This window comes from Molossus molossus, unplaced genomic scaffold, assembly GCF_014108415.1.
Source record: "Molossus molossus isolate mMolMol1 unplaced genomic scaffold, mMolMol1.p scaffold_m16_p_1, whole genome shotgun sequence".
In the NCBI taxonomy this organism is placed as follows: domain Eukaryota; kingdom Metazoa; phylum Chordata; class Mammalia; order Chiroptera; family Molossidae; genus Molossus; species Molossus molossus.
The window spans coordinates 27935491-27958421 of record NW_023425344.1 but is presented as its reverse complement, the minus strand read 5'-3'; the positions used below and the strand labels follow the sequence as shown (position 1 = coordinate 27958421).

The 22931-nt window shown below is 41.4% G+C and overlaps 1 protein-coding gene across 3 annotated transcripts in view; it reads right to left on the bottom strand.

Annotated features, from left to right (window-relative positions):
• FAM114A1 (family with sequence similarity 114 member A1) overlaps window positions 1-22490 on the bottom strand; it is a 59274-nt gene extending 36784 nt beyond the window's left edge. For 2 of the 3 annotated variants that reach the window (XM_036244269.1, XM_036244279.1), the window contains exons 1-3: window positions 22436-22490; window positions 15447-15799; window positions 4048-4135 (exon numbers count right to left, since the gene is read on the bottom strand). In XM_036244269.1, coding sequence (XP_036100162.1) covers window positions 4048-4135; window positions 15447-15791 — 433 coding nt within the window. In that variant the 5' untranslated portion in view covers window positions 15792-15799; window positions 22436-22490. Of the gene's footprint in view, window positions 1-4047; window positions 4136-15446; window positions 15800-22435 lie in introns of those variants that run through there. The other variant, XM_036244289.1, reaches the window with a different exon arrangement.
• Window positions 22491-22931: the final 441 nt, after the last annotated feature.

The following is a 22931-nucleotide window of genomic DNA, read 5'->3' as shown; positions in this document are numbered from 1 at the left end:
TGTCTGTAATTGGAATTACCCTGGGGGTAACACGAGGTTGAGTAGAAATCAATTGCAATGGAATACATGGTTATTTTTTTCCTTTACTCTCTACAAGCAATTTATAAACCTTCAAGAGTTTGTCTACTACTCTGAGTGCTGTTTTCCAATAAGTTCCTTTGCCTCATGATAATAAACTATTAATGCTGCAGAGTCCCGGGTGCATATTATGCCTCTACATAATAGAAGGCGTGCCTAGCTTGCCTCTCTCAATTCCAAGGTAGCAGATCAATATAGACCACAATCCAGGACGTTATGCGTAACTTTTTAAAGCCTGTGTTCACAGATGGCTGAACCCTATTCCAACCCTGTTTCGGGCTGTAAGCACAGCTATGGCACCTCTCTATGTGTGGGATATTTGTGATCCCTATTACCTTTCAGAAGTCTAACTCCTAACCACCACTACTTCCTGTTTCCAGCTTTGGAACCCATGACTTCAGCCCCCACCCCCTTTATGCTACATGTTCAAATATAATTTAAGGTCCTTAATCAGTTGGATTTGAGTTCATAAAAAGAGAGATCATCTCTGATGGGCCTGAACTAATCAGATGAGCCTTAAAAAAAGGCTTGACCCTCCCTAAAGGGAGAGATTTAAAGTAGGAGGGAGATTACCCTTCTGGCTTTGAAGAGGACCCTCTGAGGGCAGCCTCAGGGAGCTGAGAGTGGCCCCTGGTTAAGACCAGTGAGAAAATGGGGATATCAGCTCTACCCCTGCAAAGAACTAAATTCCGTCAGCACCCTATAGAGCAGCGGTTCTCAACCTGTGGTCGCAACCTGGGGGTCGAACGACCATTTCACAGGGGTCACCTAAGACCATCGGAAAACACCTATTTCCGATGGACTTAGGAACCGAGACACCGCTCCTCTATCCATCTCCAGGCGGGTCTGCCCACGTACAGATATGCCCACACAACATGGGGAACTGTGTTAAAGGGTCGCGGCATTAGGAAGGTTGAGAACCACTGCTATAGAACCTTGAAAGATGACCGGACATCCGGTGAGAATGCAGTGGGCTGTCCCTTGCTTTCAGCCTGGTAAGACACTGAGCAGAGGTCCTAGCTATCCTGTGCCTACACTCCTGCCCCACAGAAACTGTGAGCTAATCAATGTCAGTTGTTTTCAGCCATTAAATTTGTGGCAATTGGTTACAGAACAATAAAAATTAATACAAGAGGATATACCAAACGTCATTTTGATATTTTTATAGGCCATGTGTAAATGTTATACAATATCAGAGAAACCCCATCTCCACCAACCATAAGAGGGAAAGTGGCAATAGTGTCTGGCACAGTGGCTAGGCTGGTCGAAGGGTAGTTACCTCTCTCGGCTCTTCTGATCAATTACTGCACAGAGCCAGGTGAGAACCACCAGAGATTTTAAGTGTTTGCAACATTAATAAGATACAATATTTATCATCTTCATGGTAACTTAGATACAGGGAAGCTTCAAGAGCAACACCAAACACAAACACAGGCTACAGATTAAGACATCGATTTCTGATCAAGTCAAAAGATGAGTGTCTACCAGCATGAGGTGAAACCTGCCACAGAAATAACACTGTGCTTTTTAAGCAGTAAAACCAGCATCATCTACTGGTTATACTCGAGGTAGGTAACAGAACTCAGAGACCTTGCAGCACAGTCCACTGGGACCAAGGCTGCACAAGGTCATACATATGCAAAGGTCAGATTACAACAAGATACCTAAGATGCTAGATAGTAAATTCAACAGGTAAGCTGTCAGTTGATGGATGGAAAACCTCGTAAGAGTCCAGAGAAGCCCAAAGTCAAATGATGAGGTGTAGCTGCTGATCGATGAGAAACAATAGCAAACAGTCAGACCAACCATGGCAGAGCAGTTATAGGCAGGTGCACCTGTAAATGTGCACACAAAAAACACCTGGAACCGCTACCCTCCAGGGCAGTTGATTTCTGTATTTACTGTGCAAGGAACTCCTATATTAACACGAAAGTACACCCTCTGTCTATAAAAGAACCTTCTAAAGCACTGAATTCATTATAAACCAGGGCAGATCTGGACACCATTATAACTGGAAGCACCTAGAACACTTTATTGTTTATGACATAAATCATGAGGACAGCTGTAGAATTCAGTGGCCATATTATTTACTTTCCCATGATTTATCCCAATTTCAAAAACTTTTAGACTCCACACTTGTAGGTTTTGGTTCAGAAAGCATGGCAGTCCTAAGTGCGGCCAGTGACAACATCCATTTGTTAGCCACTAAGAGCTCAACCGTTTTTCCTAGGAAGCAGGCTGCCTGCAGGTGCTTATCTTCACTCTCATGGGGAGATTATATCCTGTTCAGACAACAACACAGGCTTCTCCGCTTTAATTTGGTTAATTTTGCCATTTCCCTATGTAGTATCCACTGCATACCTGTCCCCTTCAATTAGCATATAGAAAAACATGCTCTCCAGGCTCTCGCCAGAGAGGCCAACATTTATTTGAACTCTGTCTACTTCCTGCCAGAACTCCCATGTCCCTGACAGACATGGAGTTAGGGGGACATAATCTATCCATTCTTCCAGAAAGTCTAAATTTTATCAAATTAGATATCTGGTCCTTAAATTGTGACCATGGTCCATTGCAGTGGGGCAAACACCTGCAGACCTTCCATCCCTCCTGGTTTAAGAAGTAATAACAGATTGGACCAATCATGGCCCATCACAAGATGCTTATGGCCATGAACTAATCTTGAGACACCCGAGTTAAAAGATGTTAAAGCTATGTTACGTATGGCTTCCCCTGTCCTGCTCCTCACTCTCTACCTTCAAGATGAAATGCCTTTGCTAAATTATCTTAGGCATGTTGGTGTTATACCTTCAGTTTTCATGAAAAGTGGATCTAAGAAATGGACACATGAAGAATATTTTGACAAACCCACACTGATGAAGACACTGTCCATTATATTTTCTCTTTGTATAAGAGCTAATAGAAAAAATTGCTTCAAAAAATTAATACCACAAAAACAATAAATTTTATCTAAATAAACTAAGTTTCTTTTTCTTACTAATCCTTACCAAAGATATGTTTTTACTGATTTGAGAGAGAGAGAGAAGCATCGATCAGTTGCCTCTTGTACATGCCCTGACTGTGATCCTTTTGGAGCATGGGATGATGTGCCAATCAACTGAGCCACTGGGCCCAGGCTAGGTAAACTAAGTTTTATTTTATCATTCAATGAGAAATACTAGCAGCCATGAAGCTCAGAGTTAAGATCAATGCTCAACTACAGTAACTCTATTAGCCTTGGCAGATATCTATCTATCTATCTATCTATCTATCTATCTATCTATCATCTATCTATCTATCTATCTATCTATCTATCTATCTATCTATCTATCTATCTATAATATATCCTTCCTACCTGCATAATTTTTTCTACTTGTATTTCAGTGCTCTACTGATGAAGTGCCTTTTATAGATCCTTTTAGGGGGTAGGCTGTATATTTGAGAACATTCAAATGGAATGATAAGCATAAAGTTTTAACAATATATTTTTAAAATTCCAAATCTTGTATTTTAAGAGTCAATATAATATAGTGGTTTTTATACAACTTGGTTCAAACCTCAACCTAGTACTCCTGACTTTGGACAAGGTCTTTGCCTCTCTGTGATTCAGCTTTCTTATCTCTAAAATGGAGAAAATAAGAGCACCTCCTTATAGGGTTATTTTTAGGAATAAATGTATTTCTTTTAATGTTATTAATTAATTTTGTTAAAGATGTTTCTACTTTTTCCCCTATTGACACCCTCTTTCTGCCCCCCCACGCCCGCTCCATCCCCAGCATTGTTGTCCATGTCCATGGTTATGCATACATGCACGAGGAATAAATGTATTAATACATATGAAGCACTTCAAGCATTAAAAATGATTATCTCATGGGCTAATGATAAACTCTATCAGTACATAGCATAATTATACTATCATATCCTTTTAGGCTTCTGAACTTTATCCATTCAAATGCAAGATACAATGCTTACCTACTGTGGCAGATGCTGATGAGAGCAGAGATTTGCCCCAGGATCCCCAGCCTGCCCATCTCCCTCCGGGTGGAGGGGAATCCACAGCCTGTAGAAAAACAGATTAGCCATGAAATCAACAATTCAGTTTATCCCTGAATGGGAAAAAAACATGCATAGGTTTGAAGCAAAGACAATTTTTTTTTATTACCAAGAACCATGTCTCACTATAGGTTATAAGGGCCCTAAAAGAATATACCAACCCACACTGCAATATGTACTTTGGAACTAAATTGGTTAGTAGTGGTGTTGGCTTCTGAGCGCTTAGCTTGAAGTGAGAAGGGAGTTCAATGTCAACCAAGACCCAAGTCTCCCATTACCTAGAAGACAGGGACAAGGCTGTGGTGGGGAAAGGATTTAATATATTAGGGCACAAGAGTGATTTGAAAAAGCTCAAAAGAACTTTGATTAATGCAGTGTTGTTTTTTTTTAATTTATTTTTGTTACAGATGTTTCTCCTTTTTTTCCCCATTGACACCCTCCTCCCCACCCCCCCACCCTGTCCCCAGCTTTGTTGTCCATGTCCATTGGTTATGCGTACATGCATATAAGTTCTGTGGTTTATCTCTACCCCCCTACACCCCCTCTTCTGAGGGTTGTCAGTCTGTACCCTACTTCCACGTCTCTGGGTCTACCCTATTCCTCAGGCTGTTATGTTCATTATATTCCACAAATAAGTGAGATTATGTGGTATTTGTCTTTTTCTGCTTGGCTTGTTTCACTTAGGATAATGCTTTCCAGGTCCCTCCATGTCGTCTCAAAGGATAAGCGATCTTTCTTTCTTACAGCTGCATAGTACTCCATTGTGTATATGTACCACTGCTTTTTTATCCATTCGTCTACTGATGGACACTTGGACTGTTTCTAGATCTTAGCTACTGTAAATAGTGCTGCTATGAACATGTGGGTACATATATTCTTTCTGATTGGTGTTTCAGGCTTCTTAGGGTATATTCCTAGAAGTGGGATCACTGGGTCAAATGGCAGTTCACTTTTTAATTTTTTGAGGTAACACCATATTGTTTTCCACAGTGGCTGCACCAGTCTGCATTCCCACCAGCAGTGTACTAGAGTTCCCTTTTCTCCACACCCTTAGCAGCACTTGTTTGATGATTTGTTGATGGCAGCCACTCTGACAGGTGTGACGTGATACCTCATTGTTGTTTTAATTTGATTCATGTAGTTTTTATAGAACTAAACAGCTATGCTCTTCAAGATACAGTTAACTTTCAAATCTCTGGGGTGGGAGGAGCGAGCTTTGCCATGGGTGATAGGTAAAATGTCTAGAAAAGCATCAATGAGCCTGGAGATGGTGGCAGCAACAAGTAGCCTTTTAAAGTAGACACTTTCAAAGTATCCTACTCCATTCACAATGACCCCTGTAACCATATCTCCCCCTGTCTGTGGGCTTAGTAGATTCAAATCCTTTTGCTTAGCCATTTGAGTTGTGACTAAGGGATTCTGCTTGAGCTGGTTGCTTGAATACAAAACTCAGGCAATGTAGGGTGACCATATTCTATCAACCATGCAAACTAAGAATTAAGAGAAAGCAGAGTAAACAGAATGGAGATATAGTCGGAGAAGCTGTTTGAATTCCTGACACCTTATTAGCTCCCAATTCCTGTTCCTCTTCAAGGCTCTGCTGCATTCCTATCTTTGGGTTCTGTGAGATTCCTGCATAACGTGTGTGTGTGTGTGTGTGTGTGTGTGTGTGTGTGTGTCTTCTCTCTTCCTCTCCACTGATGTATCCCCAGAGCCAAGAAGAGCCCATGGGATATAAAGAATGCGCCCTGGCCAGTTTGGCTCAGCGGTTGGAGCATCGGCCTGCGGTCCTGAGATGCCCGGGTTCGGTCCGCTAAGGGCGCGTACCCTCGGTTGCAGTTTGTCCCCGGCCCTGGTCGGTTGTGTGGGTGGCAACCACTCGATGTGTTCCTTTCACATCGATGTTTCTCTCTATCTTCCTCTCTCTCCCTCCCACTCTACCTGAACAAAAAATGAAAAAATGTCCTCGGGTGAGGATAAAAAAAAAAAAATAATAAAAGAATGCTTAATACATTTATTTGTTGAATAAATAACTGAAACCTATCTGTTTTCTTAAGTGTGCAATAGTTTCTGTTACTTGCAACCAATGCATCCTGATCCAATTAGTGAAACCACAGCTTTCTTTTACTATCTAAGAATACATTCTAGAAAATGAGGCAAGAACAAATTAGGAGTTGGAGAATTGCAGCTCTTTCACTCAAAAAAGAAAAAAAAAAAGGAAGAACGAAAGTAGTTAAGAAAGAAGTGAAAAATTCCTACAAAGTTTGTAGATTCTATAACTCTTGGCCCCAGGCTGGTCCATCAGTCATCTCCAACTCCCTTTTCCCTGCTGCCTGCCACTCTTGCAGATAAGAGTGAACATGTGGAACAGTTTTATATTAATGAGATATAACTGGGAAAGTTTTGCTTTCCTAATAAATTGTACAGGTATGGCTAATGCCAGCTCTTCCCCTTATTTTTTTCTGACCTGAATGTGGACATATGCTTGAAACAGAAGCAGCCATTTTTGCTGCCATGAGAAAAGGCCAGGGAATACCAGACCCTGGTCCTGGACTGCTGGGCTACTAAACCAATGTGAGTAGCTGCCTATCTCCATTCTTTCTGTTTAGTGAGAACATTTTTTTGCTATTTTATAAAAGCTACTATAATAAGTTGGATTTTAGTTACTTGCACCCAAATCCTAGTTTATTCACTTGGTAAATATCAAACACCATTCATCAGTGTAGACTTCTGGTCAAGAGAAAGTTATGGAATAAAATTGCTTGGGTTTGACTCCAGGCTCTGCCATTTTGGGCAACAAGTTACTAAAGTCCTTTAAGCCATTGTTTACCTCATTACAGAACAGACGATATGGTAGTAGAAGCACCATCGGCATAAGAACCAATGGTCTCAGAGGTTTATCGTGAAGATTAAAAGAAATAATTTATATAAGCTGTGAGCATAGTGCCTGGCACTTAAATGCTTCATAAATGTTAACTAGTAATAATAATAATAATAAATAATAACAATTATAAACTACATTTTTAACGCTAAGAAGTCAAAAGCTTTGAAAGCTGGCTGACGTTTTTTTCTGTTGAAAACAATGAGAAGCCTGTTAACATAAATGGAAATACTCATGATTCATGACTGTAAGCTTTCATTTTTGATGTCTACATTGATTTTCTTCACTTCAGCATTGGAAGCCAATGGCAATTTTATACCATCACAAAGACAGATGTAAGCTGATGATTAATATCATTCTTTTATGGAAAAAATCACTACCTATGTGATTAGGAGAGTTAATACACTTATGGGTGACAGCTTCTGACTCAAATTTATAATACTTAATATGCTCTGACAGCTAGTAATTAACTAGCAAATGGAAATAAGTGTGAAATAAATCTGAAACTTTTTGCAGTATAATAAGTGACAACTTCAATTGATTTATTAATAAAGCTCCTTTGACACTGAGCTATGACCTCCTGATCAGCTACAAAGAATATTTATCAGTGGCAAATACTCAATGACTAAATGTGCACATTTAATATAAAAACCATATAAACTAAATGTTCAACGTGAATTATAAATACATCTCACCATGAGTATTGTTTCCCCTTTAAATGGCTTTAATGTCACATGCTTATGAGACTAGAGAGCAGATAGAATGGATCTACTTAGATTTTCCGTCATCAAATATGGTATTCTAAAGCCTTTTTCTCATCCTCATGCCATGAAACCCCCATTTCCTTTATCAGACAACTTCACATCCTATTATACAGAGAAAACAGAAGTCATTAGATAAAAACTCTCTCAACTTCCTGCACCCTTCCCATAAAATCTCAGAAGAATGACCTCATCTGGTAACAGCAATTCAGATCTGGCTTGATCATGAGGAATATCCAAAACTCAACTGGAGATTATTTAAACATCTATAACCATTGTACAGTCCTAAGAAAATGAAAGAATGCAAGATTCCATTAGGTTCAAAGTTCTTTAAATAAAAAAGACATTTATGTATCCGGTATCTTATTTAAAAATCTTTCAACAGAAAATACATTTATTTTAGGCTATAAAGTTCAATGGTATCATTAGACAGAAAACATTGTACAAATTTTAGATTCCATAGAATTAAAATGTCTTTAACATTTAGACAGAAAATAAATGAACCTGTCTTAGGTCAATCTGGTTGTCCTGTTTCCTTGAGGAGACCAAGAATCAGGTGCTGTGTATAACGTGTGTAGCGATGTGAGTGGCGAGAGCTGTGACACCAAACCCTTTTTAGGTTTTGTAACTCATGACATAGTTTCTCGAAAAAGGGGCTCAGTGTGACACTGGGAAGGATGTGAACTGCTCTGGATACTTGTAGCTCTGCCAAAATATTTGATCGAAAATGGCCTCAGTTATTTCCAGGTAATTTTCTTCCTTGGTGAGTATGAATCATCCAACTCTGGGAAGACTTAAAGTTAAATATAGCAAGGTTTAAAGCATCAAAGTCAGGCTATTAATATTTTTGTTCATATTTGGTCTTTTCTGTACTACTAAGGTTTAAGGAATTTGACTGATTTGAGCATCAATTTTTGAAAACCAATTAAAATGAATAATTTAATTATCAGACTTCTGATTTTACATTGAAATCTTCCTAAAATAATGCAAATTATTATAATATCTAAGAGGTCTTTAGGTTTACTCTATGAATTTAGTTTAGTATATTTGTAACAATTTTTAAGCACTTAGCAACATTTTGTTTAAGTAGATCAATGAGGCAACTTAAAAGGGAAATAGAACATATTAAATTTATAGATGCTATTTAAAAATACAGCATTTAAATGTTTTTAAATTGGTAAAAAGGATCAAGTATTAATCAAAAGCCCCTTGAAAGTGATTGTTCAATTTTGCTAGATTTCTAAATAAAATTCTGTGAGGTGAATATAAAGCCTAGGGAGAAGTGAAACTTTGAATCTGTAACTGTAATAAATTGAACACCAATTGTTTAACCCAAATTAAAAGTATGAATAGCCCTTTTTATGCACAAAAACACACTGGCTTACATAAAAAACCCGTCTAAACACACATTAAACTTTGCTGCACCTCCACTCACAACTCTTAGGAAAGAGCTGTAACTTCAATCAATGGAAGTGATGTCTTCCTCTTACAATTATTACAATTAGTTACAATTATTACCTCTACCTGAACTCTTCTGGGCCTGGGTAGGTTTTCTCTCCTGGCTTTTCAACCTTTCTCTATTGTCTACTTTCAATCATGCTCCCGATTCCTCCATCTTAAAACTGACAAATGAAATTCATGCTGACAAACGTTTCCTTACAATTTAATCTATTTTCGCCCTGGCTGGTTTGGCTCAGCGGTTGGAGCGTCGGCCTGCGGACCAGAGGGTCCTGGGTTCGGTTCCCGCTAGGGGCACAAAACAAACAAAAGAAACTTAATCTATTTTCTGCCCCACATCTTTCTTCTTCACCTCCTAGAAAAGGTGGCTCCCTTCTGTACTCACTCCCCCTTCACTCCTCCACCCACCACAGTAACTCTCCTGTGGCCACTACTTCATGAAACCATTCTCATCAAGGTCACAATGACCTCCTTATTGTCAAAGCCATGGACTCATTTTATTCCTTGATTGCTCAGTAGCATCTGAAGCTGAACTATTTTTTTTTCATTCTTAAAATACTCTATTTTCATGGCTTCCATGCCCTATTTCTTTTCTTTTGTTTAAATTAATTTATTTTTGTTACAGATGTTTCTTTTCCCCCATTGACACCCTCCTCTGGATCCTGACCCCACCCCCACCAGCATTGTTGTCTATTTTCATAAGTTCTGTGGTTTATCTCCCCCCCACCCCCCCCCCCCTCCGGCCCCTGTCCCCTTCTTCTGAGGATCTGACTCTGACTTTTTTGGTCCATCATTTAGTATTATGATTTTGGCTAACTTTAGACAGTTTCTACATACATACTGTGACATTGTGGGGGCCCCTTGGATCAAATTACAATCCAAGTGCTGCCAACATTCCAATTAAATATTCACTTCTATTATCTGAATCTCTATTAACACCTGATGCTTTGCTAATTAGCATGCTAAATTGCAGAAACCAGTTTTAACTGGTAAACGTGGTGGACTGTTTATCTGAGTATCTGAAGGGGCTTCTAGATGATAAAATTAAAGCCATTTGAGCTCTGTAGATGATTAAACATATTTTAGAGCCTCTTCCTATCTTAACATGAATAGGGTATAAGAAAGGAGGTTGCCCTGTGCTAAATGGTCTTCCATCCAGCTCTGAATTCTGGGAAATTCTGGTTTCTTGGTGCCAACTATGAAGGGAAGAAAGCCCTGTCTCTAGAATCCCAGGCATTTGTCTTGAGTGAATCTCACTCGGGCTGCTGGTCAAGGCACCTAAAAGGACAGAACACTGGGATGCTCTCAAGCCTGGCAGGAGAAACAATTCTCATGAACTGTTTTTAACCTTCTTAATTAATGTTTAACTTAAAAATGTCAGTGTGGTACAATGTGATTTGAGACTTCATTTCACTGATTGAATGTGATAGTGAGATTATGGTGAGAAGAGGTAACTCTCATCATCTCAACTTCTTTGTTGACTATCACAACCTGTCAAAAAGAACCTAAGAGCTGTGTAGGATCAAACTGGCTTAGAAATAGGAGCCCTCCAGGGCCAAGTTCTGGTCTCTGTCTTTTGTTTTGTTTTGTTTTTCAGTTGGGCAATCTCACCCATTCCCATTACTTAAATAATATCCAAGTACTCATGGCCTCCCGATCTCTCTCTCTCTCTCATGAACTCCAGACCATTATAACCAACTGTTCACAAAATCTCTTCATTTAGATGTCCCATAGTGTGTTCAGTACTGACCTTGCCATCTTCTCAATTTCACCCCATCCCCTAACTAGCTCTTTCTGGTTCCCAAACACTGGTCCACAGACTGACTGTAAGAGTATCATCTGGGAGAACTTATTAAAAATAGAGTCTTGGCTTTCATTGTGATCTTTTGAATACAAATCTCTCAGGGTAGAGCTCGGGAACCTGAGTTTCTAACAAACTTCCCAGGTGATTCCAATACACCACCAGATTTAGGAAGCAATGACCTATATGGCAAAATGGCACCAGCATCCATCTGGTTGCTCAAGCCTAAAATTGAGTGCCATCATGTAGAGCAGGCAAAAAAAGAAGAAATACTAAAACAGAATTGGAGCAAATTCTAGTCACTCATTCAAGAGGCAAAAATCTATCAGCATGTCTTGGCCTATGTTCTCTCTTCGTTGTCTCCTGCAACAGCAATTTTATTACTTAAACATTCTCCTTTTCTTTTTCTAGGAAGAGGACTATCTGGTGGTAGTCTATGTTTTCCTTGGAGAGTACTTTCTGGAATTCTTCACCTTCATAATTGTCCTTATGCATTGGTGTTGAACAGTGGGGATGACACTGTTTACTCTGCGTCACATTTCTTGGTGTTAAGAATTTAGGGATGTTTGATATAGATGGGATCTTTTGGGGGGCAATGGACTAGCATTTAATAAGGCCCTACGAGATCTCCGGGAATAAATATCACTGCTGATTAGCACTAAAGACAGCCATCTCTGAACTGAGGCTAAAGACTAAGTGTTCCTTCTAAGGCTTCCCTTGTGCCTGTTCTATCTAGTATGACAGGACATGCTATAATTGCTTTATACCACCCTGTCTTCCGCAACTAGAATATAGGCATCCTGAAGATAGTTGACCACTCGGATTCCTGGGCATAACACATGGCATCATGGGACTTACAGAGGCTTTGGATAATCTGCTTAGTCCAATATATTTAACATGTCTCATGGATGCAGAGTGGATTCCTGCAGGAAGCCTCAACTCAAAGGCTTCTAGTCTGTGCATCAGAATGGATGAGAAAAAGAAGGAGCATCAAAGATGAGATATCTTTTCTGAGTGCATAAACTGTGAATGGTGTGATCCTTCAAAGCAGGGGTACCAGCTGAGCAGCTGGCAGAACCATTAATCTCTTCCTCTTCTCTAGGCCTCCTCCTGGTCACACCAACCTCCCTGCTGAGTTATAGCCACCATGCTGATTCAGGCAAAAGTAAAGCTAATGATGAGGACTTTAAGGGACCTCATACCCAAAGTAACTGTGCAGATGCAAACTACTTAAAGAAAGATATACACATGTAAGTACATTATTATAAAATGGTGTGTGTCCTAGAAGATACTGGTTTATAAAATTTCTCAAAGACTATTGTACCAGTCTTTTTTTAAGCAGGCATTTTCCCATAGAAGTTTTTAAAAAGGGGTGATGAGATGCTTTTAGGCTCCAAAATACCTGGGATCAAATAGGCTTTCGAGTTTGCAGGTTTTCCTATAGGACCTGTCATTCCTCAGGGGCCTGTGCTCAAGACCCAGTCAACTTGTAAATGAACTTTTGATTTAAGATTTTTCGTAAAGTTCATCTTATTCTGGATCAGAAAAAGAGTTGTTTTCATCACTGCGAGAGGACTTCTTATATGTTCAACAAAGGGCAAGTAAAATAGAGCAAATTAACAACACTTGAAGATGAGGCACAAAACTGACTTAAGATAAACTTAAGATAAAAAAAATAGGTTATCAAAAGAGATAGTAGAATCCCCTTTTCAGGTAATCCTTAAAAAGAGACTAAATTTGCAACTACCCAGAAGAGTTTAAACATGACCCAGGTGATAATGATATCCTTTTCAACAGCCCTATCGGCTTTCTGCCTTTCTCAGAACAAACATACTCACAGGCGTTCCTCCCACGCCTTGGTCCTATCTGAGCTCCTGAGGCAATACCACACACACATCTAGAGCCACGGACCCAAGTCTGTGGCCAATATTTGCACTTCCATCCAGATACTTTTGTGATACTTCATTTTGGGGAATTCTCACCTTCAAAAACGTCTTTGAAAGCTAACAGTGTTGTGCAGGGAGAGGAGGGGAGTAACTGTCTGTCTATGGCTCATTCTTGTAGCATCAGGAGATTTATAGAGTGCTTTCAAAGGCAGGATCCATTCAACTTACTCAAAAAGTTTAAGAAGGCAAATGTATAGGAACATACTAACTTTAACAATTTTTTTTTTTCTTTTTATTGATGTTAGAGAGCGAGCGAGAGAGAGAAACATCGATGAGAAAGAACATCAATTGGCCACCTCCAGCATGGCCCACACTGGGGACTGGGCCCACAACCTGGGCATGTGCCCTGACTGGGAATTGAACCGGCGACCTCTTGGTATATGGTTTGAGCCACATCAACCACTGAGCCACACCAACCAAGCTATACTGACTTTTTATTGTGCTCTTTATTAACAATCTTGTTATAATTATTCAAAGTCTGAAATTGAAATATATAATCTAGGCATCAGAAGTATATATATTTTGAGTTAGTGGAACTTGTATAGTTTCTTTAAGTCATCTCAGGTCAGAATGGTGTGGCTAAGATTTATTTTTCTTAATGGACAAAGATATTAACAGTAGCACTTTTAATAAAAATTGGGAACCAAAGCCCCTCACAATAGAAAGATAGCACGGAGGGAAAACGGTTCCAGAGTCAGGTATATAGGTATTCATTCATAGGTATAGGAGATATAAATATGTATCCTATTGGCTCTGTTTCCCTGGAGAATCCAGACTAACATAGACCCTGGCATCAGGATTTTTTAAAAGCTCTCCCAGTGGTTGAAATGTTCATCTAGGGTTGAGAACCTTTAGTCTGCGAGTTCTTAATCCCTTTTGGGGTCCATGGGTGGCTTCAAAGGGTCTGTAAACTCTCTGAACTCAGAAACAAAATTGTGCGTTTATGTCAACCACGTGTGATCCAAATTCCCATCTGACATCCTTGCAAAATAATTGTTTGGTTTTGTTTAAACATCTCCAGTCTTGGAAACCACCCTACTTCCCAAGAAAGCCCATCTCCCCTTAGAACAGTTCTAAGGAAACTAAGAGCTGATTTTTGGGGACTGGGTGAGAAAGGTGAAGGGATTGAGAAATACAGATCAGTAGTTACAAAACAGTCATGGGGGTGTAAAGTAGAGCCTAGAAAATATAGTCAATAATACTGTAACAACTATGTTTGGTGCCGGGTGGGGACTGAAAATATTGGGGGAACACTTGGTAAAGTGTATGATTGTCTAACCACTATGCTGTGCGCCTGAAACTAATACAAAATAATACTGAATGTACACTGTAATTGAAAAATTAAAAACATCAAAAAAGAAGCTGATTTTGAATGAAAGAATCATAAAACATTAGTCAGAAGCATATCTAGTGGTCTTCATTTGCCAAATTTTCATTTTATAGAGGAAAAACCAGAGGCACAGTGACATTAGGTGTTTTGCCCAAACTAACAGACTTAATGATAGATTGGAGGAGGAAAGCCCAGATCCCTGTTTTCCTGTTTAGTTTCCCTCCCAGCACCTTCCAGGAGGTGATCTGATGTGGTATAGTTCAGGATGAGCAGGGCTGGGGCCTGGCAAAGGGAAGACCCCAGTCCCCCATCCTGTACCATCACTCTAGAGGGGAGGGTTGGAGGAGAGCAGCCCTCCTCCTCCTTTCATGCTGGGTGCCTCTCCACCCCCACCAGTCCACATGCAGATGGAGGTGAAGATGTCAACAAAACCCGCTCCGTGGTTGTGTTGATGTGGCTGGCACAAGGTACTGAATGGGAGACAGTGGTCTATTTTCCCCCCAGAGAGACAGGTACAGGCACTGAAGGAAAGGGGCCGTGAAGATGCTCTGCCTCCATCCCCTGGAAGGTGGGATGGTGTATGATGATAAAATAGCGATCTGAATGTCCAAGATCTCCATAGCAGATTTGTAAATATGCATTAAAATTTAAGTGATATTAAAGAAACACTGACTTGTTTAGAGCGGAATCAGGCTCATTAATAATTTGGACTCATTATGTTCAATATTACAATATTTTCCATTTTGCTACTGAGTAGCTTAGTGTCTTACTGAGCTGTTGAAAACTCTAAGCCTCGTGGCCTTGTCTATAAATTGAGGTTAATAATATCCAGCTCAGAACCTCAAACAACTGTGAATAACCTAACATATAAAGTGGCTAGCAGAGCGCCTGGCATACAGGATATATACAATTATTGGTGGCTGTTATTATTATTAACATAATTATCAAAATGCAAATAGTATAATGACCACCTATTCTCATATAAGTCTTTTCTCACCACACAACACACCTGATGACAGAGGTGATACTCACAGTATGTTCTGAACCCCCACCCCTACTCACAGAGCTTGGCACTAATCTGTGCCCACGGTAGGTATCAGTAAGAATTTAGATCGAACAGAACTGAATGAACCACTCCTACCGGATTATTCTGTTCTTTCAGGGGTATTTCAGATCCAAGTTCTGCCTCGAGGCTGATGGCATCAATGCATCCCGCAAGCACATCCTCAGTCACTTCTCCATTGAGGGGGGACTCCACGGTACTGGTGTCTTCAGGCTGCTCAGGGTGTCCGGTGTCTTCAGTCTCTGCACCCTGAATGGCTGCATCTTCATGCACATCTCTGGGCTCAGCCAGTGTTGGCTCATTTGAAAGCATAGCAGAATCACAGTGCACCTCTGCATCTTGGGGTAAAGAGTCACTATTGGGCATCTCGGTAACTTCTGCTTTGTCTCCAGTGGCTACAGTGTCATCGGCATCATCAGACATTTTATTATCTGTCAACATGATTACAAACAAAAACTTTCTGCTTCAATCTGAATTGCTGAACTTTAATGAAAGCCCTGAATAATTAATTAAATTAAGTCTGCTAGGATAAGCTTTCCTAAACCAATAAGAAACTTTATATAACCTTGGGGTAGGCAGAATAAACATCCCAAAGATATCCATGTCCTAATCCCTGGAATCTGAGAATATTCTTAATATGGCAAAGGGGGCTTTGCAGGTGTGCTCAAATAAAATATCTTAAAGTGGGGCGATTATGTTGGATTATCTGAGCGGGTCCTAAATGAAATCCCAAGTGTCCTTACTAGAGAGAGGCAGAGGGAGATTTGACTACAAAGAGGAAAAGGTGGTATGATGACAGAAGCAGAAACTGGAGTGATGTACTTTGGAGACAAAGGAGGGGGCCACTAGAAGCTAAAAAGTCAAGGAAACCATTTTCCTCTCAGAGACTCCAGAAGCAGCCAGCCCTACCAACACATTAGCCCAGGGAAACTGATTTTAGACTTCTGACCTCCAGAACTGTAAGAGAAGAAACTTGTGTTGTTCTAAGCCACTAAAGTTGTTGTAATTTATTATACTGGCAATAGAAAACTAATAAAACCTAGAGTGCTATCTTTAACCTTTCATGGATCTCTTGCTTGGTATGCAGGGATATGCTTATGGTAACTAGAAGTACTATTCGTATCTGTGAAATTATTTATTTAGTATGACCTTATTAATTATATTTGTAGCACTAATGAGAATAAGCATAGAAAATACCCAAGAGCTTATCAAAAAATACTTGACATTTGGCTTTGCCATGTCATCAGAGATTCACACTGAGAAAGACACATACATACACATAAGTGTGCTTTGCTGGGTACCAGCTGGTGAAGGCCTGGGCTCTGTTTAAACAACAGTTTAGACAGGAATACACAAGGATAAAACGGGAAGCAAAGAAGTGATGTATTAAGCCAAATGAGGAATGTAGCCATTACAAAACAACCTACAAAACTCGTTATCGTTTAGATATCACATAGAACTGTGCTATTCAATAGAACTTTCTGTGATGATGAAAATGTTTTATATCTGCACTGTGCATTTGAGCATGTGAAATGTGTTAGTGCCACATTATCATTTTAAATTTTATGTAATAAATTTTAAATTTTATTTAACTTTAAATAGTTTAAATTTAAAATTTATGTAGGCCTGTATGGCTAGTGGCTACCTTACTTGATAGTGCAGGTCTAGAAGGCTGGTTCAAGAAGGTAATTTCTGGGGGGATAAAATGAAGACAGTGTTCTCACTATACAAGAAGCCAAGTTTCAGGCAAATCAAGGGTATTTTTGATGACCTTGGTGTTCATCAATTGGTCAAATCTCAGGTTGCTGCTAAAACCATGGTGTGTGAGAAACTATTTAACATACTGGCCACCTGGTGGTGTAGACTTCGAAAGAACTCATATCCCCAACCCTCAGATCCCCTTGAGTATCTGTTGTCTGGCTATTTCCTCTTCCTGCTGCTTCCCTCGCTTCCCCTTGGTGAATCACATCCCTTCTGTTTTACATGCTATTTTCATGTCCTGAGTCTCAAATGTCTACCTCCAGTCCATAGAGACAGAAAGTAAATTAGTGGTTTCCAGAGGCTCAAGGGAGGGGTGACTGCTAATGGGTACATATTTCTTTCATGGGTGATGAAAATGTTCTAAAATTAGATAGTGATAATGGCTGTAAAACTGTGTGAATATCCTAAAAACCAATGAACTGTACACTTTAATAGAGTGAATTTTATGGTATATGAATTATATCCTAATATACTAAAAATATATATAATATATAGTTATATCTTAATAATGTTGTTATAAATAAATTCTACCTCTGGGTAAGCAGTTCTAATGGCCAGTTGAACATCTCTTCCCATCCAAAAGGAAACCTGTGTCTTACCAATAACACTATATCTTCCACTTAACGTTTGTGTTTCATTTAATGGCACCCAGATTTCCCCAAATACCCAGGACATTCAAGGTTGGAGATGGTCTGTCAACGAGTATAGTCAATGCCTAGGTGAAACAATGAAGAGTGATACAAAGCCACGATACAGAAAAGGGTAGTTACTGTGGTTCACGGGAGGAGAGTGGGATTGAGAGGGGGTACCTGAAAAGTTTTGTCGTCTGGAAACTTGTGAAAATTTTTGTGAAAACCTTGTCAAGACTGGCTTAGGATGGAGGTTGGCTAAATCCTGCCCTCCATCTGTTTTGGTAAGTAAAGTTTTATTAGAACACAGACATGTTCATTTGTTTGTGTACTGTCTATGGCTTCATTCTCACTGCAACAACAGAGCTGAGTGGTTGCGACAGAGACCAGACAAAGTCTAAAATATTGACTATGTGGCCCTTTACAGAAAATGTTTGCTGACTCATGGCAGAGGACACTACTTGATTGCCATGGCCTAAAGGGTTCTCTGTCGTAATTTATCCTATCCTCATCAGGGTCCTAGGGGCAGGTCCCAAAGGAGAATGGGTCTATGAGTAAGATGCTGAGATATCACTGTTATTCCTATTTTTGGTTCATCAATAGTTGGCATAGACACTATCTATTTTAATTTCTTTGTAAGATCATTTGAAAATCCTTATTATTAATCTGGATTACTAAGAAGCTCCAAACTATCTCATTTTTCTATAAGTAGGAACATAAACCTGGCTGTAATAAACATTTTTATTTGTGGGCAAATAAAAAGCATTATGGACACTTTGTTGTGTGTGTTTTGTCCTAAACATGTTATGATATCATTCATAATGCTAAAATACTCCAGCACATACCAGGTGACATGTTTATGGGTAACTTGTCATTTATGCCTTGCGGCGGGGGGGGGGGGGGGTTAATATCTGAAGTGCCCTATTCAGGAATATGCTCTGCAGAGGTCTTTAGTTAGCATTTCAATATCTGTAATTGAGAGTTTACCTCTTGAGAGGGTTCAACTTTCACCTTCTGGTATAGGTACTCCAGGGTGTGCTAATTAGCATAAAGGACATTATAAAATGGCAGTGGGGCTTAAGATATGTGGACTGGCAAGAAATAATGTACAGGTTCTTTCTGCCCTTCCTGTACCAGGGCATAAGATTATATTGAACCTAGCAGCTTACTGCCCTACTTCTTCTGGCTGATAGCAGGAGAAGACCAAAACCTGAAGCTGATGAGGTTACCTGATTCCTCCCCAGGGGCCTAAAAGGACAGAGCTAGGGCTTGATGAAGCTTACAGGAACAAGCTATATAATTGAACCCACTTGGTGGTATATGTGTGAGTGTGCGGCAAACTCTGCCTGAGAACTTCGTGGTAATATCACTCTCGGTAGGGAGGTAGCACGGAAGGAAACCTGCAGCCCTCGCCACCTCTAAATGGCCAAGTTGCCGCAGGTCAGTTCACCTCAATTATAGAAAAATTGCTGCTACGAAACCTCTTTTCTCTGTGGCTGCTCTGCACTCAACCAGCAACACGAAGCCATTCCTTCAGAAATACCCAAGAAGTCAGCTGTACGTTGTTGAGCTGATACTGTTAAAAAATATTTATGGACAACTTATAAATTTCAGAAAGACTATATTTTTACATCTGTTAATATAGCAAAAATGGTCACTATAATATTCAGCCCTATTTTAACTTCCAATTGTACAAATCTCTAGTCTATTTACTTCTGTCTGCTATAGGCATACATTTCCCCCTAAACCAAAACCAAAAAAAGAGAAATTTTTTTGTTTGTTTTGGTAGATCTTTATCTACTCTGGACAGGAGAGATATAATCAGTTTTAAGACTGTGCCCTTTTGTCTGAAATCATCAGAAATTGTGTGTTCTAAATACACAGCTGTTTCTGAGCAGTGACTGTTGAAGTCCACCAGGACTACAGTCATGATGCACACTGTTTCCTGGGACAGCCCCAGTTTCCGCCTGGGGGCCCCGTAGGCGGTCAGACTTTGAAATCTCTCCTGATTTATGGTTTGGAACATTGATCACTGTAGCTAAGCCTGTGGCTTTGAAGCTAGGGGGACTCAACCCACAGAAACAAGAAGGCTTCTTCAGGAAACTCCAAGGAGAGGAAGGGTGGCATATAAAGCAGCCTTTGTAGGCTGGGAATAAATTTGTTTTTTCATGAGTAAATTCAATCATTACCTAAAATGCTCCCCGAACTATGCTAGGTATTGAAGCAGCAGCATCACAGTTCCAAAAATAACTTTAAAAGAGAAGACGTGATTACTATCCTTCAGAAAATGAATAATCCATTTATATTTTATTCCTGGTAGTGAAGGTCCAGGAAATTATTTCAGCTAACATGAACTAGTTAAATGATGAGGCGGAACAGCAGCATATCAAATAAGGGAAAGATGAACTAGACTGACCTTGTACAAGGGAGAACCTTGAAAATGGCTTTGATGTGGGCATTTAGGCATGATGGGATAAGAGTATATGCAGACGTCCAGCATCAGAAATAAATTCTAGATATTCAGGATGGACATCTGTGTGGGCAGGCCAAGAGGCCACATGGAGAAATAGTGAGGGTGGGAGGTATTCTAGGCGGAAAGTGCTGTGCTCTGGTCCCACCATTCCTTTGTGGGCATACAACTCACTCGTTCCTGCTGGGCTTCCTCACTTCCTCCTCTGTAACACAAGGATGGACAAAATGATCTGAATACTCTGTTCGAAAACACCAGACTGATGACAGAAAAATGAGGACAAGATAGCAAGTTTTTCATCAATCTAAATTTATTAAATGTAAAGGACTGCCTTCATCTTCCAAGTTTAGCCTTCACGCTATCCTTGGTATTAAGCTGTCTTTCATTTTTATGAAATAGTGGTATAGTGGATGGATTTATTTTTAATGGCTTCATTAGGCAAAATAAGAATTTGGTAATACAATGCCCTGTGTGAAACCACTTTCCCCAATTTAAAAAAGTGCTGGTCAGAAGCTTTAAATACCTTTGCACAGCATCTGGGGCCCCTCATAAACAGCTCCAATCTCTGCCTCCTGTAACACTCAACACACCCTCACTCTTGCCTCACCAGACTTTCCATCAGGGAAGCCCACACAGTTCGTAAACCTTCCCACCTCTTTCGCTTTGCTTATGCTGGTTCCTCTGCCCAGGATGCCCTGCCTCCAACTGCCTGGCGAACTACTATTTGTTTCTCAATGCCTAATGTAACTTGTTACTCTGAAATTTTCCTTAATGTACACTGCTCCTTCCAAAAAATTAATTGCTCCCTCTTCTATATTTTTGCAATACTTTTTGTGATACTTCGATTGCATTTATAAGGAGTATTTGTTTCTGTCACTGTCTCCTCTAGGACTGTGACCAACAAGCACCTAGCTTGGTTGATCACCCTCAAATATTTACTGAACTGAAATGCATTGTTTGGTATTGATTAAAGAGGAACAATGTTTGATTTAAGCTGGTCTTATAAATAAATGACTATATGAACTGCATTCCTGAGATTCAGGAAGGGTCCCTCCCATCCCCAAATTCCTTCTGCAATGGCTCACTTGTGCCTCAAATTCCATCCTGAAAGGTTCATTCCTTTGCTTAAAGCTTGCAAGGTAAGGAGTTTATCAGATTCTTTCCTGAGCTCAGCTTTTGATGGAGGAAAGGAAGGAGAGAGCATTGAATGAGAGAGGCAAGAAACGGGCTACCAGGAAGACAAGAGGGCAGAAAGAGGTCTCTGAGGTGCAAGCCGGTCTCATCCTCAGTTTCCTTAGGTTTGGCTGAGGTCTTCTGGAATTCAAGAAAAATTGATTTTAAAAGACACCTCAAGATGTTTAGTTATAGTAATTGATGGGATCAGCAGGGCACAGTTAGAGCCCACGCAGCCCGTACAGAGATGTCTTTCTACTCTAGGAAAAGGCAATGAAATTCAGGTGCCTGATCTGAGGAGGATGGAAATACTCACCAGATTCCAGGGGAGAACATGAGAAGATTGGGTGGGTGGGGCTGGGCTAGGGTTTACGACTCAACGGGGTTGGGGGGTGGGGGCTGTGAATCTAGGGGGTGCCAGTTTACAACGTTGGCTGGGGTGGAAGGCAGGGAGTGGGTGTGCAGGGAGAGGGATGGTGAGCCCCGGGGGGAGGTCAAGGCCTGCACTCTGTTTTCCAAGTCCAAAGGCAGACGAACCTCGGGATGGAGGCCTCTGCCTTACCAGGACCTGCTCCCTCTGTGCCCCTGGCTGCCTGGAACCTGCAGCCTGCCTGTCTCCGACCTGGGACATTGGGGAAACTTTTCCAGACTTGGCTTGGTGCTGGGACTGGATATCCCGGGAGCCAGGCTCCGCAGAGGTTCCCGCCGGCCGAGGGTGCTGACCCGGAGTGCGGGCATGTGGGTGTGTGCATGAGCGTGGACCTGGAGCGACACACACTCACACACACACACTCACACGCCCGCACCCACGCAAGGCCCTCGGCCGCGCCGCCGGCGCCTCCCCGGACCTTCACCCCCAAACCCGATCCTCCTGGGTCCCGCGCCCGGTGACAAGTCCCTGCCGAAGGTCTCTCAGTACGCAATGGGCGCGATTCGGGGGCCAGGACGAGGAGCGACGGCGGGGTCTCCCCACCACCCGCTGTCCCCGCCCGGCCGAGGGAAGGGGACGGGGAGAGGGGATGCGGGGCTCTTACCGCTCAGGCGGCCGAGTGCGCGCGGGAGCGCCCGGCGGCTTCCGCCCCGCCACGTCGGCAGGGCCGGCAGGGACGCGGCCGGAGGGCGGGCCTGGAGGGGCTCGGGCTCAGCGGCCCCGCCCCGCAGCCGCGCCAGGCCAGGCCCCGCCCCGCGTGCGCCCCGCCCCAGCCCGGAGTACAGCTGGGGCGCCGGCACTCTTCCTCGGGCTGGGAGGGTCCCAGCTGCGCTCCCGACCCTCCAAGGGAAACTGATTTTCCAGTCCTGTGCGTACGGGGAGAGCCGGAGGGGCGCCCCTCCACCCGGGACGGGCCTCGAGTTACGCTGGGTCCCTTTCCTTCTTTTAAAAGTGCCCTGAAAAGCCCACAGACAATGGTACCGGGAAGGAGTCGCTCAAGTTCAGCAAGAGTTTGCGATCTGCTGATTGTGCGTTGAACAGCTTTCTCTTACCCTGTTTGTGGGAGTGTAATCTGATTTAAAACCAATGGACCAAACAAA